The sequence below is a fragment of the Eumetopias jubatus genome, unplaced genomic scaffold (assembly GCF_037043125.1).
Source record: "Eumetopias jubatus isolate StellerSeaLion01/CBP00866 unplaced genomic scaffold, mEumJub1_p1.0 scaffold_4, whole genome shotgun sequence".
Classification (NCBI taxonomy): Eukaryota; Metazoa; Chordata; class Mammalia; order Carnivora; family Otariidae; genus Eumetopias; species Eumetopias jubatus.
The window spans coordinates 28262018-28280022 of NW_028274810.1; the positions used below are offsets into that span (position 1 = coordinate 28262018).

At 44.1% G+C, this 18005-nt stretch overlaps 1 protein-coding gene and 1 pseudogene across 1 annotated transcript in view; both read left to right on the top strand.

The window, feature by feature from the left end:
- ABCA4 (ATP binding cassette subfamily A member 4) overlaps positions 1-18005 on the top strand; it is a 166462-nt gene that overhangs the window by 73406 nt on the left and 75051 nt on the right. Inside the window, exons 21-27 of the mRNA XM_088022838.1 lie at positions 673-812; positions 1278-1415; positions 2391-2584; positions 3670-3754; positions 6539-6744; positions 7106-7154; positions 12224-12480. Coding sequence (XP_087878964.1) covers positions 673-812; positions 1278-1415; positions 2391-2584; positions 3670-3754; positions 6539-6744; positions 7106-7154; positions 12224-12480 — 1069 coding nt within the window. The remainder of the gene's footprint in view (positions 1-672; positions 813-1277; positions 1416-2390; positions 2585-3669; positions 3755-6538; positions 6745-7105; positions 7155-12223; positions 12481-18005) is intronic.
- On the top strand, positions 9551-10871 carry LOC114196831 (large ribosomal subunit protein uL4 pseudogene; annotated as a pseudogene).

Here is an 18005-nt window from a genome sequence, read left to right on the forward strand (position 1 = left end):
TCGCTCAACCCTGAAATACTCCCTCCCAGGGAGCAAGAGAGGAGACCATTGTTCCTTTTTTGCTCTTAAGCGAGGCACTACAAACTGACTTTTCAGGAGGCTTTTCAGTTGCTTTTTCCCCAAACTTTTACTTACTACTTAAAAAGTGATATATAGTAATTAAAGAAAGGAAGGGAGGAAATACAGATTAAAAGAAGAAAATAGAAGTTACCTGTAATTGCACCATCCAGAGATAACCACGGTTCACACCTTGGTATATGATTTCTCAGAACTTTCTCCTATGCATGTATAGATATATTATTTAACATTATAAAGGAGAGTAAAACCCTGCATACGATTTTGTAATCTTCGATTTTTAAAGCAGTGGTGCTTTTTTTTCACTCAGGATATCATGAACATCTTTTCATGTCATTACATATTCTTCAATAAAATAATTTTTATGTTTATGTACTATGCCATTGTATAAATGTACTGTTCCCTCTTGTTAGATATTTAACAGGATCTGGGTTTTCTTTTGTTTTTTTCTTTTTTATTTTTTGGTATTATAAACAGCACCATGATGGACATCTTCATTGCTAAAACTTTGTGCTCATCCTTAATTGTTCCTATAAGGTGAATCATTAGAGGTGGAATTGCTGAGCCCATTGCCTCTCTCATTGCCCTGTCCCCTAGCCTCACAGTGGCTGAACACATCCTGCTCTACGCCCAGCTGAAAGGGAAGTCCTGGGAAGAGGCCCAGCTGGAGATGGAAGCCATGTTGGAGGACACAGGCCTCCACCACAAGAGGAACGAAGAAGCTCAGGATCTATCAGGTGCTTGGTATTGGAAAAAGACAGGGCTATGGATGGCAAATCCATTGTCTTCCAGGACACTGGCAGAAGGGGAGGCTTCTAAGAAACCTCCTAAGAGGTGGAGCACTTCTATAAAATTACTCTGTGCACCTAAGAGCAACCCACCTCTGGATCCTTTCCCACATGGAACCCTATCTTGTAGCAGCCTGGGCTGTATTTGTTCTGACATTTGTAGGTTTGAACTAAAATGTGAGAACAGCCTTCAAATGGTCTTATCTGCTTCTGCATTTCTGCATTTTTTGCCTTTTCTGCATTTAAAGAGGCCTGTACACCACTAGGGTTTGAACACTGTCTAAACCTCTAAGGAGGCAACATCAAGCTGCTGCCAGAAGGCACACCGCCCCTGCCTTACACTGCCAGCCCTGGGCCTTTCTCCTCCGGTCCTCCACAGCCCTTGTGACTCTATTGTCTTGTACCGACCTCTAGGTGGCATGCAGAGGAAGCTGTCTGTTGCCATTGCCTTCGTGGGAGGTGCCAAGGTTGTCATTCTGGATGAGCCCACCTCAGGGGTGGACCCCTACTCAAGACGCTCAATTTGGGACCTGCTCCTGAAGTACCGCTCAGGTAATGGCCTCTGCTCGGTGCCCTGTGCTCTCACCCAGCCTTTGTCTGTGACCCCCGCTCTCACCGTGGTGCTTTGGAACTGAGCATACTTAACAGCCATAACTACACTCTGACGGAATTGAGCAGTGACTTGAATGAATCCGAGTTCCAGGGGAAGCGTCCTGAAATTTTTACACCAATAAAGACAGGGAGTCACTAATGGAGCAGCCTACTTCCCCAAATATTCTAAAAGGTTCTCTCAACCTGCAGCCCTTCTGTCTGGAACAAGGCTTGCAGCTCAAGGTAAAATTCCTCTTTGACTAAGAAGACCCAAGTCACATGCAGACATCCCAGGAAACTCCGTAGCTGTCAGATGACCATTAGGACCCGGGTGTGTGGGTGACATGCATGTGTCCCATGCTCCAGAGAACTACAGCAGATAGCAGTGTCTCAGAATGGGATGTGCTTCCCTCTATCCCAGCACCTTCTAACCAGAGGGTGCAGATCCAGAAAGATGGCAGGCAGAGCTCAGAGGGTCCGTGAATGTGATGGCGTGACTCAGTCCCACAGTCAGTTTGCCATCCTGGAATCCTCTTTACCATTTTCTTTTAATGACATTTCCCATTGGTTTCAAAGTGTGTTCTTTGCAAAGATTATAAGTACAGTACTTAATGATCCAGAGAATATACATATGGAACTCAACAGATGCTGACTAACTGTAATAAATAGGTCCCCTACACAGTGATTTATTGGAAGCAGGTCCAATGCCAGATGAAGAGATACTGTATGTGACAGTGCTTTACAGCATGCAGGATGCTATAAAACGTTAGCTGTTGTCATTATTATTCTAGTATTCTGGACTTCGAAGCAAAATACTTGTTTTTATTGATCCACTTCCAGTTTTTATGCCCATGTCACAGGGAGATTGTTCTACATCCTCTCCCCACCAGCCCTGCCCGGGCCTGTCTGGTGATCCTCTGACCTCTGCCTTTGCAGGCAGAACCATCATCATGTCCACTCACCACATGGACGAGGCCGACCTCCTCGGGGACCGCATCGCCATCATTTCCCAGGGGAGGCTCTACTGCTCGGGCACCCCGCTCTTCCTGAAGAGCTGCTTTGGCACGGGCTTCTACTTAACCTTGGTGCGCAAGATGAAAAACATCCAGAACCAAACAACAGGCTATGAGGTATGCATGTGCCCAGGGAAAGAGTCCGTGTTGGGTCAGAAGAAACACATGGCGTGGTGCTGCCAAGCCCGGCATCTTCTACCCCAGTCAGGCTCTAGCGGCCAGAATCAATTTCTTTGTTTCTGAAACTCTGCAGATTTTGATAAATGGATGTTCTGAACCCTCCTACAGAGATGCCTTACCCCAAATGAAATGAGCTGAGATTATGGTATTCCAGAACCCTACACACACGTGGCATGTCGCCACACAGAAGCATCTCAGGCTGCAAGGCAGCACGCTGGGAAGGAGAATGGCTTTTGAAGCTTCCCATGTTTCATTCCAGCATTTATGTTCCCTAACTCAACCCAAAGTCCACTGGGAAATGAAAGCCAAGGAAAGGCCTTCTTGGGAACTATCAGCTGAAAATGATGAAGCCAGACAATACCCATTAGCGGAGACCCCTCTCACCATTGTCAGGAGACCAGGTTCGGGTCTGGGTAGCAGCGAGGTGGAGGACTGTGTCATCCCAGGCAAATTCCTTAATTGCTTGTCAGTGTTGGTTTCTTTGCACACAGAAAACGAAACTGATCAGCTCTGCTCCTGCTTGTCAGGAACATGGAGACCATAAGTGAGAGAAAGCATTATGAACCTCCTCTGGCCTCCTCGAGACTAGTCACTGCTCCTCTTGGAATGGTCGGGCTGGTTACTTTGTAGCATGACCTAGGCCTCCAGCTGCAGTAGTGTAAGGGCTGGGTGCCTCGAGGTTTTCCTGTCCTGGGTAGACTTCCACGGGCCAGCGTGCATCCACGGGGACAGAGGGGCAGAATGTCCTGCACAGGCTGACCTACAGCTGTCATATGATAATGACAAGCCAAGGGTGTCCTTTGAGGTGCTATTACTCTCTGTGTCTGACTCACACACTCTCCGCGATAAAATCAAATAGCCACACCCTCAGAATGCTCACATGAAGTAATATATTAAAGTGGGGGAGGGGGCAAAATTTGTTGACCAGTTTTGGTGGCAAGAAACAAATGAGGTGCGGTGGGGACAGCGGTCAGCATCAGGGAGATGCGGTTGTTCAAGTGACTGACGCCCATCTGTTGTAGGCGACCTGCAGCTGTGCGTCTGAGGGTTTCTCCAGCAGGTGTCCAGCCCACATAGATGAGATGACTCCGGAACAAGTCTTGGACGGTATGCACTGGGGCAGGCTGTGTCTTGGTTCTTGTCTGGCGATCATCTCTCGATATGGTTGGATGTATCCTGTTGTCAAACGTTTTAATGGGAGAAAAGAGAACACTGTGCATTTCTCAAGCCCTTGTTCATGCAGTTGCTCATCTTTCTCTTTGACCCTCTTTCTCCTCCATTCCCAGAGGGACTTTAAAAGCCCCCAGCCTAAGGGCCTCCTCCCTTAATTGAGGAATCCAGTGTTTGTTCACTCCTCCTTTCCTGGGTCCTTCTGCCCTGGCTCCAGGCAGCATTACTTGTGTCTGGAGAAGGGCTACTGTAGTTGCCAGGTGAGGCACTCGGGTGAAGCCATGGTAACATACAGCTCCCAGAGTGAACTTTTCCAGAGAGTCAGAATGTACAGAGTGGATGCCAAGTCACACATCCTTGTTACACTCTTGACTTTCCCTCAGCGTCCCAACTTCCTAGCAGTTCTCCCTTGAGTTAGGGTGCGTTAAACCTCATCCAGGGCACCCCCACCTCCAGGGAGATGCAGAAGAGAGGCTCTCACTGTAAGCACCCATCCCACAGGATCTGACCTCAGCGACCCAGAGTACTTGCCAACAACTCTTGCTGTCCTCCATGAAGGCCCACTTCCATCCAATCTCTGGGGTGTCTTTGCAAATGGAAGACCACACACCCCATATCCCTAAGAGGGAGCAAAATGAAACCTGTGTATGGACCCAGGTTGATGGCAAGGGGGAAACTACCTGCTTAGCAAAGAAAAAACAAAGTTCTCTATTTAATACAATTTTTTTTCTAAATCTGGAGAATTTACTGACTAAAATCTAGTGAAACAGAAAAACTAGACACCATTTACATACCGTGCTTGAAATTTGAGGGAAAATGCCCAGGTCTGCATCACGTTCACTCTCTTGCCCACTCTTTGCACGGACAGAACCTGAGGTGCACAGGAACACATCCTTTCAGGGTGACAGCTCTGTGTCTTTCCCCTAGGCTGCCTTGCTGTGGGTCTCTCCCTGCTTGCTGGAGTTCCCTCCCAGGAGGAATCTTGGTCAAGACATTGATAGTTTTTAAAAACCAATACAGTGATGCACCAAAATCGAGTTGCAAACAGGGCCTGCTGGCTGGAGTAATTTTTTTAATATTCCCTTATTTCTAAACAAATGTTTATTTATTTATTTTGCTATAAGAGGGATGCTGTGAGCTGTAGGAAGCACAGTAAGTCGTTATGCCCCAAATAAGAGAAAGAAGATCACTCTGCTCCCCAGTTATTTCCTCGCAAGGCTTTCCCCTCTCACACAACCGTGTACCACACACACACGCAGACCTCCCTGCTAGATGCTGTAAGCCTGCAGCCCTCCAGGACTCCCCCCTGGAGGCTGACACACATGACTAAGACACAATTCCTGGGAATCCAGCAGCTTCAGGCTCGATTTCCTTCCTCAGAGAACAATGCACATGACCCCTGGAGAGCTGTTTAGGGCAAAGCTGCTTCCTCACCCAAGGAGCCCTCCAGCCCCTGTGTGAAGTCATCCCAGAGCTAAAGACAATGGAGTCCACTTTGTGAGTCTGACATAAAACAAGCCTTCCAGTCCAGCTCGAGAGAAAGACATCGATTGAAAGCCATGAAATCCCTCCACATGGGTCATTTTTAAAACAAAGAAAGCAAAGAACCCACCAGGTGGCCCTAATTGAGAGGACTGCTTGGCAGAAATGCATGAGACCTGGGATCTGAGTCCCTAGAACCCTTCTCCCTTTGACCTGCTTCTCAAGATAATAGGGAACTGTCTCTTCACATACACGCTTTAAAATTTTTTAATTAGATTTTTAATTTCAAAGTAATACATGCTTATGCATAAAACTCAATTCTGACTGTATGAGGGTGTAGGGTAAATACTTGTTACTGGACACTTCCTCACACCCCATGTTGTACACCCTACCCTCCATCCCCCCAGCCCCAGTCTGACTCCACAGCTTTTTGATCCCCTTCAGCATTTCCTGAGATCAAGGTGTTAAGGTTGGTTAGTTTGTTCGTTGGAGGAGGCAGGTGCAGTCCCAAGGGAAATGGCACATTCCTTCGAAGAGTAAGACCAGGCATTGGTGTGTGATTTAGGAAGGGGCGTTCTTCTCCAGCTGGGGCACCAGTCCCAGGTATGCATCTTGGGCAAGTCACCTATAGCTCGGGCCAGACAAGGAAAATGAAAGGAACTTTGACTTAACCTTCAGGCTTGTGGGGAATAAGAATGAGCAGCAATAATGATAAGAGCTTTCTTACTAGAGATGATGTTCACGATAACAGTAGCAGCTAATACTTACTTAGGCGCCAGACATGTCATTCTAAGTGTTTTGTGTGTATTACTTCATCCGGTCCTCATAAATAACAGTAAAGTGGGTGGGTGCCATTATTTTCCCCTTTGAACCAATGAAAAAAATAGGGTATGGCCTGCGTGATGTTACATAGCTTGCAAGGGACAGACCATCTGACTGCAAAAAGGAGAAAGCTAGCAGGTTGGCCCAGCTAGTCAGTGGGGAGTGCTGTTAGTTAGAGGGAGAGGCTTCCCTCTCCCTCTCCCTCTCCGTGCCCTTCACGGGGCCAGCTAAGCTAAAACGGACAGGAGGCAGCATTAGTCCTCCGCAGGAGTCACTACTGAGGAACGAAATGCCCCTTCCTCAAATGGGAAGCGGAAGAAAGTAGGGGATGTGAGCAAGCTCACCGTCTCCCAGGTTCAGTTCTGGAAGACAGAGTTGATGTCAGTCTCTCTCTCTCTCTCTCTTTTTTTGTCCTAGGAGATGTGAATGAGCTGATGGATATGGTACAACACCATGTTCCAGGGGCAAAGCTGGTGGAATGCATTGGTCAAGAACTTATCTTCCTTCTTCCAAATAAGAATCTCAAGCAGAGAGCATACACCAGCCTTTTCAGAGAGCTCGAAGGCACACTAGCCGACCTGGGGCTCAGCAGTTTTGGAATTTCTGACACTCCCCTGGAAGAGGTAAGGCAGAGATTCCAACTGGCTCCCCTCAGGTAGCAGAAAACGTGGTTCTTTGCAGAAGTCTAATACTAGGGGGACGTTTTATAAAGGCAAAAAGCTGTAACTCCCCACCCAAGCATAGCAATGATCTTCATTTTGGGCTCGCTTCTTCGTGCCTCTGTCCATCCAGAAACATGTTTCACGTAGCTGTGGTCACTATGTGCACACACTTTTATATTTATAGATGACTGTGTTCTTAGATAAATCGCAATATATTTTCCTTCCATTATGAAGCAGCACCCAGCAAAATTGAGCTTGGGTTAGATTTTTTTCTGAGAATGGAATGCCTAAACCAAGTGTTCTCTTTTTCCTTTCTTGACAGATTTTTCTGAAGGTCACGGAGGATTCTGACTCAGGACCTCTGTTTGCTGGTATGGTTCCAGAGTGTGTTCCCTCACCACACTCCCCAAGCTCTGTATTGAAAATCTAAGGAAAATTTCATGCAGCAACAAAGCAGGCAAATACTCCTCCATTGTATTTATCTGACCCCCAAATAACACACATTTTGCATTCTTGGTTCCTTTAAATGACAAAGGAATGACAAATGGAATTAGGTCTGGGTGCAAAGACTCTAGATGAATCAGGATTCTTAAGGAGGTCAGGCTGGGCGCTTCACCACCCCCAAGTTTCTCATCCCACTTCCGGGTCTCCTGTACCTGCCACATCACCATCCTCATCTGCTCCTCTTATCTCCACCAGGCCTCTGATCCACTCCTGTCTGGTCTGCATGAGTGACAGCCCACAGAGTCCCTAGAGATAATGGCGATAGTGAAAGCAACCCAGATACCAGCTGGGATCTTCCAGCCTCTTTGAAATAGAGATAAAATTATTCTGAGCCTTCATTTAGTGCCCTATGGAACTTTGCAACTGTGGAGGCCATAATTGCTGTGGATTTGGGGGTCTCTCTTCTACATGTGTGAGCCTGGGCCCCAACTAGCCCCATCTGTGATTTCTACCAAAACTCCAGAGCCACAGAAAGCGTTCATGAGTGAATTTCCTGTGGAGGATAGGGGATAAGGAGATGGACATGCAGGCAGGATTACCTGCCATGACACAGGCCCCTTCTGATAGAATAATAGGCATCCTCCCACAGGATAAAATCCTCTATCTGGCTCCTCTGTCTCTGTTGTGTTTTCCTCTCTCCTGCTCACGGGCAAAGCTGCATGCCATTCTCCTTTGATGCCTTGGGCTCCCGCTATTGGTTGCCTTTTTCTACTCAGTAGAGAAATACCACAGTATTTTCCTGGGCAAAGACAATTTCCTCCCTGTGAAGTTTCTGATGCCAACTCTTAAGATATATGGTTTTCATCTTGCTTCGTAAGTGGTCCCAGAAGTGTGTTTATCAGCTATGCCTAGAACTACCAGTGGTCAAATACACCAGCCCAAATGTGCTGCCTGGCCCAGGTGAGTCACATGGTGGCCAGAAGGGGTGGGCATCCTAGCAGAGTGGGGAGGGAAGGGCAGTCGGCCGGAGAGGGCGGGAGCAGCCCAGGTGTTCTTTCCAGCTTTATAGACACAGAAATGGAATTCTCCCAGGTCACCCAAAGACAAAGACTTATATTAACCGAGACCAGAATGAAAATATGCAAATTTATATCAGAAGCTATGATGTTTTCAAGAGTTGGGGCTTTCATCAGCACAAAATACTCCTTAATAATTAGATCTTCTCAGGAGAATAAGTTGGATATCAGCAGACTGGTCAGCCCCGGGCATAGAATAGGATGTTCCAAAGAGACATACAGGGATAGAGGTTAAGAGTGTAGCTGCCAGAGTAAGGCAGATCTCCATAATATGCTTCACAATTTACTAGCCTCTTTGTACCTCAGATTCCTCATCTGCAAAATGGGGCAATTAATAGTATCCACCTTTTAGGATTGTTGAGAGAATTAAATGAGTTAATACATGCCAAGTTTTGATTAAGATTTAGCAACATCCTAATTTACAAATCATCTTTTACCTCAAACTTGTTTAGCTATTTATACTTCATGGAGCACGTAACATCCGTTGTTTTGATTGTCACTATAGTCTCATGAGGCTGCTAAGACAGGGATTAGCCCCATCTGGGGGAAACTGAGCTCACACAGGTTGGATGACTTGCCTTAAAGTCAAACAGGCTTCTGAGTCTTATTCCCTGGTTTTAGCTCTCAAACTAGGACCAAATCCACATTCTCACCGTGGACTTTTTCCCATTTTTCAGATGGCTAAATGCATTTTTTAATTGGCTCCATTTTAGAGGATGACAGTTTCTGATCTTATCTCCAAAGTCTGAAGGAACTTGTAGGTATCCATTGGGGTCCCGAGTTTCAAGGTATCAAAAGGGTCAGCGCAGCCTCTAAAGGTGTGGCTCACAGCCAGTGACCACTAGAGGGCAGCAGAAAGCCAGGAACAAACAGTTCTGACTGCCCTCAGCTGGCGCCCTCTGCTCTGGCCTCCACACTAGGCTCCAGTCTGGATAGGGCATCAGAGAGAGAGCAAAGCTCATGGGATAGACATGAGGAAAGGCAGCAGGATCCTACCAGAGGGAGGACCAGCCACAGCACACGTCACTTCTGAGCCCACGGGGCACCTTGGTGGCTCAGTCAGTTAAGCATCCGACTCTTGGTTTCAGCTGGGGTCATGATCTCAGAGTCCTGGCATCTGGAACCCTGCGTTGAGCTGCCCACTTAGTAGGGAGTCTGCTTCTTCTCTCCCTCCCCTTCTGCCCCTCCCCCTGCTCGCACTCTCACTCTCTAAAATAAAAAAATCTTAAAAAAAAAAAAAAAAAGGAGCATGACCCTCTCCTCTCCCCGCGATGGCGTGTGCTTGTCCATTGATATCTGTGTACTCCGAAAAGGGGGAATCATCTGGCAAAAATGTTACTTTGCCTGCTGTGTTCAAGGCTCCCATTCGACCTGATGTCGTGAACTTTGTTCACACCAACTTGCGCAAAAACAACAGACAGCCGTATGCTGTCAGTGAATTGGCAGGTCATCAAACCAGTGCTGAGTCTTGGGGTACTGGCAGAGCTGTGGCTCGAATGCCCAGAGTTCGAGGCAGAGGGACTCACCGTTCTGGCCAGGGTGCTTTTGGAAATATGTGTCGTGGGGGCCGCATGTTTGCACCAACCAAAACCTGGCGCCGTTGGCATCACAGAGTAAACACAACACGGAAGCGATATGCCATCTGCTCTGCCCTGGCTGCCTCAGCCTTACCAGCACTGGTCATGTCTAAAGGTCATCGTATTGAGGAAGTTCCTGAACTTCCTTTGGTGGTTGAAGATAAAGTTGAAGGCTACAAGAAGACCAAGGAGGCTGTTGTGCTTCTTAAGAAACTTAAAGCCTGGAATGATATCAGAAAGGTCTATGCCTCTCAGCGAATGAGAGCTGGCAAGGGCAAAATGAGAAACCGCCATCGTATCCAGTGCAGGGGACCCTGCATCATCTACAGTGAAGACAACGGTATCATCAAGGCCTTCAGAAACATCCCTGGAATTACTTTACTTAATGTAAGCAAACTGAACATTTTGAAACTTGCTCCTGGTGGGCATGTGGGACGTTTCTGCATTTGGACTGAAAGTGTTTTCCGCAAGTTAGACGATCTGTATGGCACTTGGCGTAAGGCTGCCTCCCTCAAGAGTAACTACAACCTTCCCATGCATAAGATGCTTAATACAGACCTTAGCAGAATCTTGAAAAGTCCAGAGATCCAAAGAGCCCTCCGAGCACCACGCAAGAAGATTCATCGCAGAGTCCTGAAGAAGAATCCACTGAAGAACCTGAGAATCATGTTGAAGCTAAACCCATATGCAAAGACCATGCACCGGAATACCATTCTTCGCCAGGCCAAGAATCACAAACTCCGAATGGATAAGGCAGCAGCAGCCTTAGAAGCCAAATCAGATGAGAAGGGGGTTCCAGGCAAGAAGCCTGTGGTTGGGAAGAAAGGAAAGAAGGCTGTTGGTGTGAAGAAGCAGAAGAAACCTGTGGTGGGGAAAAAGGCTGCAGCTACCAAGAAACCAGCAGCTGACAAGAAGCCTGCAGTAAAGAAACCCACTGCAGAGAAGCCTACTGCCTAAAAACTTAGGTTAATTCTATGAAAGTCAAATCATTTTGGACAGCTAATTTTGAATAAAGACCTGATCAAAGCCAGTGAGAAACACGAAAAAAAAAAAAAAAAGAAAGAAAAAAAATCTGAGCCCACATCAGGGAAAGGAGGCGGGAGAACTGGGGCTCTGGCAGCAGGTCATGAGTGAGGCTGCAGAAGCCAGGATGCTGCATTGCAGGTGCCTGTGTTAGCTGAAAGGGTGACTGGGCTTGCGGCTGCCCTCGTGCTGGGGGACTTTAGGACGGGTTAAGAAAGCAGCTGGGGACCAACCAGTGGTCCTCTAGGCTTGCCCTTTATGTCCAACAACATGTTCTACAAATTAACATTAATCAGTGATGACAAACTATAGCTTCAACATAACTAGTGACTGATTTGCAGTGAGTAGTTTTAAAGCACAATTACGTATTAGCTTGTTTAATCCTCACCACAACCCTGTGAAATGTTTTCATTTTCATTTTACAGAGGAGAAACCTCAGAGTCAGACAGAGTCCAATTTATGCATCCAGTAAGAGTCAGGATTCAAACCCAGGTCACCTAACTCCTAGTTTACTAGTCTTTCCACCACTTCCCAGTGGCCTCTAAGAATTTAGAAAAAAAAAACAAGTCAACTCTGACTTTTACTTAAGTCCACAGGTACACATGAATATATTTTGCTGTTTAAAAATTGAAATAATACAAAAAAGGCTAAAATCACGCTCCCCCTTCATCCCCACCCCTTATCCAGCTCTCCCCCTGCAGTGGTAACTTCTTTTAATAGTTGGTGGGTATTCTGTCAGAGCTTTCATGTTACATATGTCCATGTGTATATATGTATAACATATAATTTTTTGTATATGATACACATGCTCTCTAGGGTAAATATCTTATTACACACATTGCTCTGTAAGGTTGATTTTTTTTACTTAGTTATATGTTTTAGACCTCTCTGTCATGTCAATGATATAATGGTATTATTATATCATTGATATAAATGTCAACGCATTTATATCCTCTTCTTTTTAGCTACTGTAGAGAATTTTTAAAGTATTTCAGGTGCTTCTGTCTATAGATGATACAAAAAATGGAATCATCATTTTATTTTTATTTATTTATTTTCTCTTTGGTAGGCTCCACACCCAGTGTGGGACTTAAACTCACAACCCTTGAGTTTAAGAGCCATATGCTCTGCTGACTGAGTCAGCTAGGTGTCCCCCAAAATAGAATTTTTAAAAGCATATTAACCTACCTGTCCTGACATTTTGTTGCTGATTTAAATGAAGGGAAAAACCAGTGCAGTAAAAAAAAAAAAAAAAAGGCACATGAGCGCCAAACCCTGCGAGTGTTTTTCTAAATTTATTAATTCAATCTTCCAAATCAGGTGGCACTCAACAGAGAAGAGAAAACGTCAGCCTCCGGCACCCGTGGTTGGGCCCCAGAGAGGCCAGACAGATTCCGCAGGGCTCCAGTGGCCGCGCGGCGGAAGCAGTGCCTCCCCCGGGCGGCCAGGCCTCCGGGGAGCCCAAGCCCCGCAGCCAGCTCAACACCGGGGCGTGGCTCCTCCTCCAGCACGTGCAGGCATTGCTGGTCAAGCGGTTCCACCACAGTGTGCGCAGCCACAAGGACTTCTTGGCCCAGGTATTACTGTCGGGCCTTGCCCGTGCTTCGCCACTGGTGGCCAAGGCCTGCCGGTCCTCTCCTGGCCTTTCCCTCCCCTCTCTTTCTCTCTTTCTCCTGGCCTTTCTCCTGCCCACGCTTCAGACAGTGATGAGCACCTCTTCAGGTTCTGTTGGCTTTGTTTGCTCCTTGCCAACTTTATTGCGATTCCTAGTAACATAAAGATCCTTCGTTAAGTGTTTGACCTCACTAGCAGAGAAAATAAAATAATAGTGAATATGTTAAGATTGTTTTCATTTTACAGTGAAGGGCAAAGTCATATTTGCATTCATTTTTTGCAGTGACCCTACGTATCAAGGTCATTGGCCTCTTTTTCCTTTTTACTCTTTTCTTAAATTAACTTTTTAATTTTAATTCCAGTATTACTAACCTATAGTGTTATATGAGTTTCAGGTGTGCAGTATAGCGAGTGATTCAGCAATTCTGTATGTTACTCAGTGCTCATCATGACCAGCGTACTCCTCAGTCCCCATCACCTATTTCACCCTCCCCCTCCTCTGGTAACCATCAGTTTGTTCTCTGTAGTTTAGAGTCTGTTTCTTGGTTTGTTTCTCTCTCTCTTTTTCTTCCCTTTGCTCATTTGTTTCTTAAATTCCACATATGAGTGAGATCACATGGTACTTGTTTTGACTGACTTATTTCACTTAGCATTATACTCTCTAGCTCCATCCATGTCATTGCAAATGGCAAGATTTCATTCTTTTTTATGACTGAGTAATATTCCATGATATATATCATGTCTTCTTTATCCATTCATCTATCCATGGACACTTGGGTAACTTCCATAGTTTGGATGTTGTAAATAATACTGCAATAAACATGGGGGGGGCTTTGTCCCTTTGAATTAGTGTTTTTGTTTTTTTTGGGTAAATATCCAGTAGTGCAATTACTGTTTTTAATTTTTTGAGGAAACTCCATACTGTTTTCCACAGTGGCTGGCCCAGTTTGCATTCCCATCAAGGGTTCCTTGTTTTCCACATCCTTGCCAACATGTGTTTCTTGTGTTGTTGATTTTAGGCATTCTGACAGGTGTGAGGTGATACCTCATTGTGGTTTTGATTTGCATTTCCCTGACGATGAGTGTTGTTGAACATCTTTTCATGTGTCTGTTGACCATCTATTTGTCTTCTTTGGAGAAATGTCTGTCTTGTCTTCTGCCCAATTATAAATTGGATTATTTGTTTTTGGGGTGTTGAGTTGTATCAGTTCTTTATATATTTTGGATACTAACCCTCTATCAGATATATCATTTGCAAATATCTTCTCTCACTCCATAGGTTGCCTTTTAGTTTTGTAGATTACTTCCTTTGCTGTGCAGAAGCTTTTTATTCTGCTGTAGTTTTAATAGTTTATTTTTGCTTTTATCTCCCTTGCCTCAGGAGACATATCTAGAGAAAGGTTGCTATGGCTGATATCAGAGAAATTACTTCCTGTGCTCTCTTCTAGGATTTTTATGATTTCAGGCCTCACATTTAGGTCTTTTGTCCATTTTGTGTTCTATTTGTGTTTGGTGTAAGAAAGTGGTCCACTGTCATTCTTTCATGTAATCATATAGTTTTCCCAGCACCATTTGTTGAAGAGACCTTTTCCCATGGCTTATTCTATCCTACTTTGTCAAAGATAAATTGAGTGTTTATTTCTGGGTTCTGTATTGTGTTCTATTGATCTATTTGTTTTTGTGTCAGTACCATGCTGTTTTGATTACTACAGCTTTGTAATAGAACTTAAAGTCTCGAATTGTGATACCTCCAGTCTTCTTTTTCAAAATTGCTTTGGCTATTCAGGGTCTTTTGTAGTTCCATACAAATATTAGGATTGTTTGTTCTAGTTCTGTGAAAAATGCTATTGATATTTTGATAGGGATTGCATTCAATCTATAGATTGCTTTGGGTACTCTTTTTTTTTTAATGGCTTTTGATTCATTTTTATTTTTTATTTTTTTAAATTTTATTTTCTTGTGCTATGTTAGTCACCATACATTACATCATTAGTTTTTGATGTAGTGTTCCATGATTCATTGTTTGTGTATAACACCCAGTGCTCCATTCAATACCTGCCCTCCTTAATAGTCATCACCGGCCTAACCCATCCCCCCACCCCTGTCCCCTCTAAAACTCCCAGTTTGTTTCTCAGAGTCCGTAGTCTCTCATGGTTCATCTCCCCCTCTGATTTCCCCCCCCTTCATTTTTCCCTTCCTACTATCTTCTTCGTTTTTTTTTTTTTAACATACAATGTATTATTTGTTTCAGGAATACAGGTCTGTGATTCATCAGTCTTACACAATTCACAGTGCTCACCATAGCACCTACCCTCCCCAGTGTCTATCACCCAGCCACCCCATCCCTCCCACCCCCCACCACTCCAGCAACCCTCAGTTTGTTTCCTGAGATTAAGAATTCCTCATATCAGTGAGATCATATGATACTTGTCTTTCTCTGACTTATTTCGCTTGGCATAATACCCTCTAGTTCCATCCACATTGTTGCAAGTGGCAAGATTTCAGGGTTTTTTTTGATGGCTGTGTAATATTCCATTGTATATATATACCACATCTTCATCCATTCATCTGTTGATGGACATCTTGGCTCTTTCCATAGTTTGGCTATTGTGGACATTGCTGCTATAAACATGGGGTGCATGTACCCCTTCAGATCACTACATTTGTGTCTTTGGGATAAATACCCAGTGGTGCAATTGCTGGGTCGTAGGGTAGCTCTATTTTCAACTTTTTGAGGAACCTCCATACTGTTTTCCAGAGTGGCTGCACCAGCTTGCAGTCCCACCAACAGTGTAGGAGGGTTCCCCTTTCTCTGCATCCCTGCCAACATCTGTCGTTTCCTGACTTGTTAATTTTAGCCATTCTGACTGGTGTGAGGTGGTATCTCATTGAGGTTTTGATTTGGATTTCCCTGATGCTGAGTGATGTTGAGCACTTTCTCATGCGTCTGTCGGCCATTTGGATGTCTTCCTTGGAAAAATGTCTGTTCATGTCTTCTGCCCATTTCTTGATCGGATTATTGTTCTTTGGGTGTTCAGTTTGATAAGTTGTTTATAAATTTTGGATACTAGCCATCTATCTGATATGTCATTTGCAAATATCTTCTCCCATTCTGTCGGTTGTCTTTTGGTTTTGTTGACTGTTTCCTTGCTGTGCAAAAGCTTTTTATCTGGATGAAGTCCCACTAGTTCATTTTTGCCCTTGCTTCCTTTGCCTTTGGCGATGTTTCTGGGAGGAAGTTGCTGCGGCTGAGGTCGAAGAGGTTGCTGCCTGTGTTCTCCTCCAGGATTTTGATGGATTCCTGTCTCACATTTAGGTCTTTCATCCATTTTGAGTCTGTTTCTGTATGTGGTATAAGAAAATGGTCCAGTTTCATTCTTCTGCATGTGGCTGTCCAATTTTCCCAACACCATTTGTTGAAGAGACTGTCTTTTTTTCATTGGACATTCTTTCCTGCTTTGTCAAAGATTAGTTGACCATAGAGTTGAGGGTCCATTTCTGGGCTCTCATATTCTGTTCCGTTGATCTATGTGTCTGTTTTTGTGCCAGTACCATACTGTCTTGATGATTACAGCTTTGTAATCAAGATTGAAGTCCGGAATTGTGATGCTGCCAGCTTTGCTCTTCTTTTTCAACATGCCTCTGGCTATTCAGGGTCTTTTCTGGTTCCATACAAATTTTAGGATTATTTGTTCCATTTCTTTGAAAAAAGTGGATGATATTTTGATAGGGATTACATTAAACGTGTACATTGCTCTAGGTAGCGTAGACATTTTCACAATATTTGTTCTTCCAATCCATGAGCATGGAACGTTTTTCCATTTCTTTGTGTCTTCCTCAATTTTTTTCATGAGTATTCTGTAGTTTTCTGAGTAAAGATTCTTTGCCTCTTTGGTTAGATTTATTCCTGGGTATCTTACGGTTTTGGGTGCAGCTGTAAATGGGATCACCTCCTTAATTTCTCTTTCTTCTGTCTTGTTGTTGGAGTATAGAAATGCATCTGATTTCTGTGCATTGATTTTATATCCTGCCATTTTACTGAATTCCTGTATGAGTTCTAGCAGTTTCGGGGTGGAGTCTTTTGGGTTTTCCACATAAAGTATCATATCATCTGCAAAGAGTGAGAGTTTGACTTCTTCTTTGCCGATTCGGATGCCTTTTCTTTCTTTTTGTTGTCTGATTGCTGTGGCTAAGACTTCTAGTACTATGTTGAATAGCAGTGGTGATAGTGGACATCTCTGCCGTGTTCCTGACCTTAAGGGGAAAAGCTCTTAGTTTTTCCCCATTGAGAATGATATTCGCTGTGGGTTTTTCATAGATGGCTTTTACGATATTGAGGTATGAACCCTTTATCCCTACACTCTGAAGAGTTTTAATCAAGAAAGGATACTGTACTTTGTCAAATGCTTTTTCTGCATCTATTGAGAGGATCATGTGGTTCTTGTTCTTTCTTTTATTAATGTATTGTATCACATTGATTGATTTGCAGATGTTAAACCAACCTTGCAGCCCAGGAATAAATCCCACTTGGTCCTGGTGAATAATCCTTTTAACGTACTGTTGGATCCTGTTGGCTAGTATTTTGGTGAGAATTTTTGCATCCATGTTCATCTGAGATATTGGTCTGTAATTCTCCTTTTTGATGGGGTCTTTGTCTGATTTGGGGATCAAGGTAATGCTGGCCTCATAAAATGAGTTTGGAAGTTTTCCTTCCATTTCTATTTTTTGGAACAGTTTCAGAAGAATAGGTATTAATTCTTCTTTAAATGTTTGGTAGAATTCCCCTGGGAAGCCATCTGGCCCTGGGCTCTTGTTTGTTGGGAGATTTTTGATGACTGCTTCAATTTCCTTACTGGTAATGGGTCTGTTCAGGTTTTCTGTTTCTTCCTGGTTCAGTTTTGGTAGTTTATAGGTCTCTAGGAATGCATCCATTTCTTCCAGATTGTCTAATTTGCTGGCATATAGTTGCTCATAATATGTTCTTATAATTGTTTGTATTTCTTTGGTGTTGGTTGTGATCTCTCCTCTTTCATTCATGATTTTGTTGATTTGGGTCATTTCTCTTTTCTTTTTGATAACTCTGGCCAGGGGTTTATCAATCCTATTCTTTCAAAGAACCAGCTCCTTGTTTTGTTGATCTTTTCTACTGTTCTTTTGGTTTCTGTTTCATTGATTTCTGCTCTGATCTTTATTGTTTCTCTTCTCCTGCTGGGCTTAGGCTTTATTTGCTGTTCTTTCTCCAGCTCCTTTAGGTGTAGGGTTAGGTTGTGTATTTGAGACCTTTCTATATACTTTCCTCTCAGGACCGCCTTTGCTGTATCCCAAAGATTTTGAACAGTTGTGTTTTCATTTTCATTTGTTTCCATGAATTTTTTAATTCTTCTTTAATTTCCTGGTTGACCCATTCATTCTTTAGTAGGATGCTCTTTACCCTCCATGTATTTGAGTTCTTTCTGACTTTCCTCTTGTGATTGAGTTCTAGTTTCAA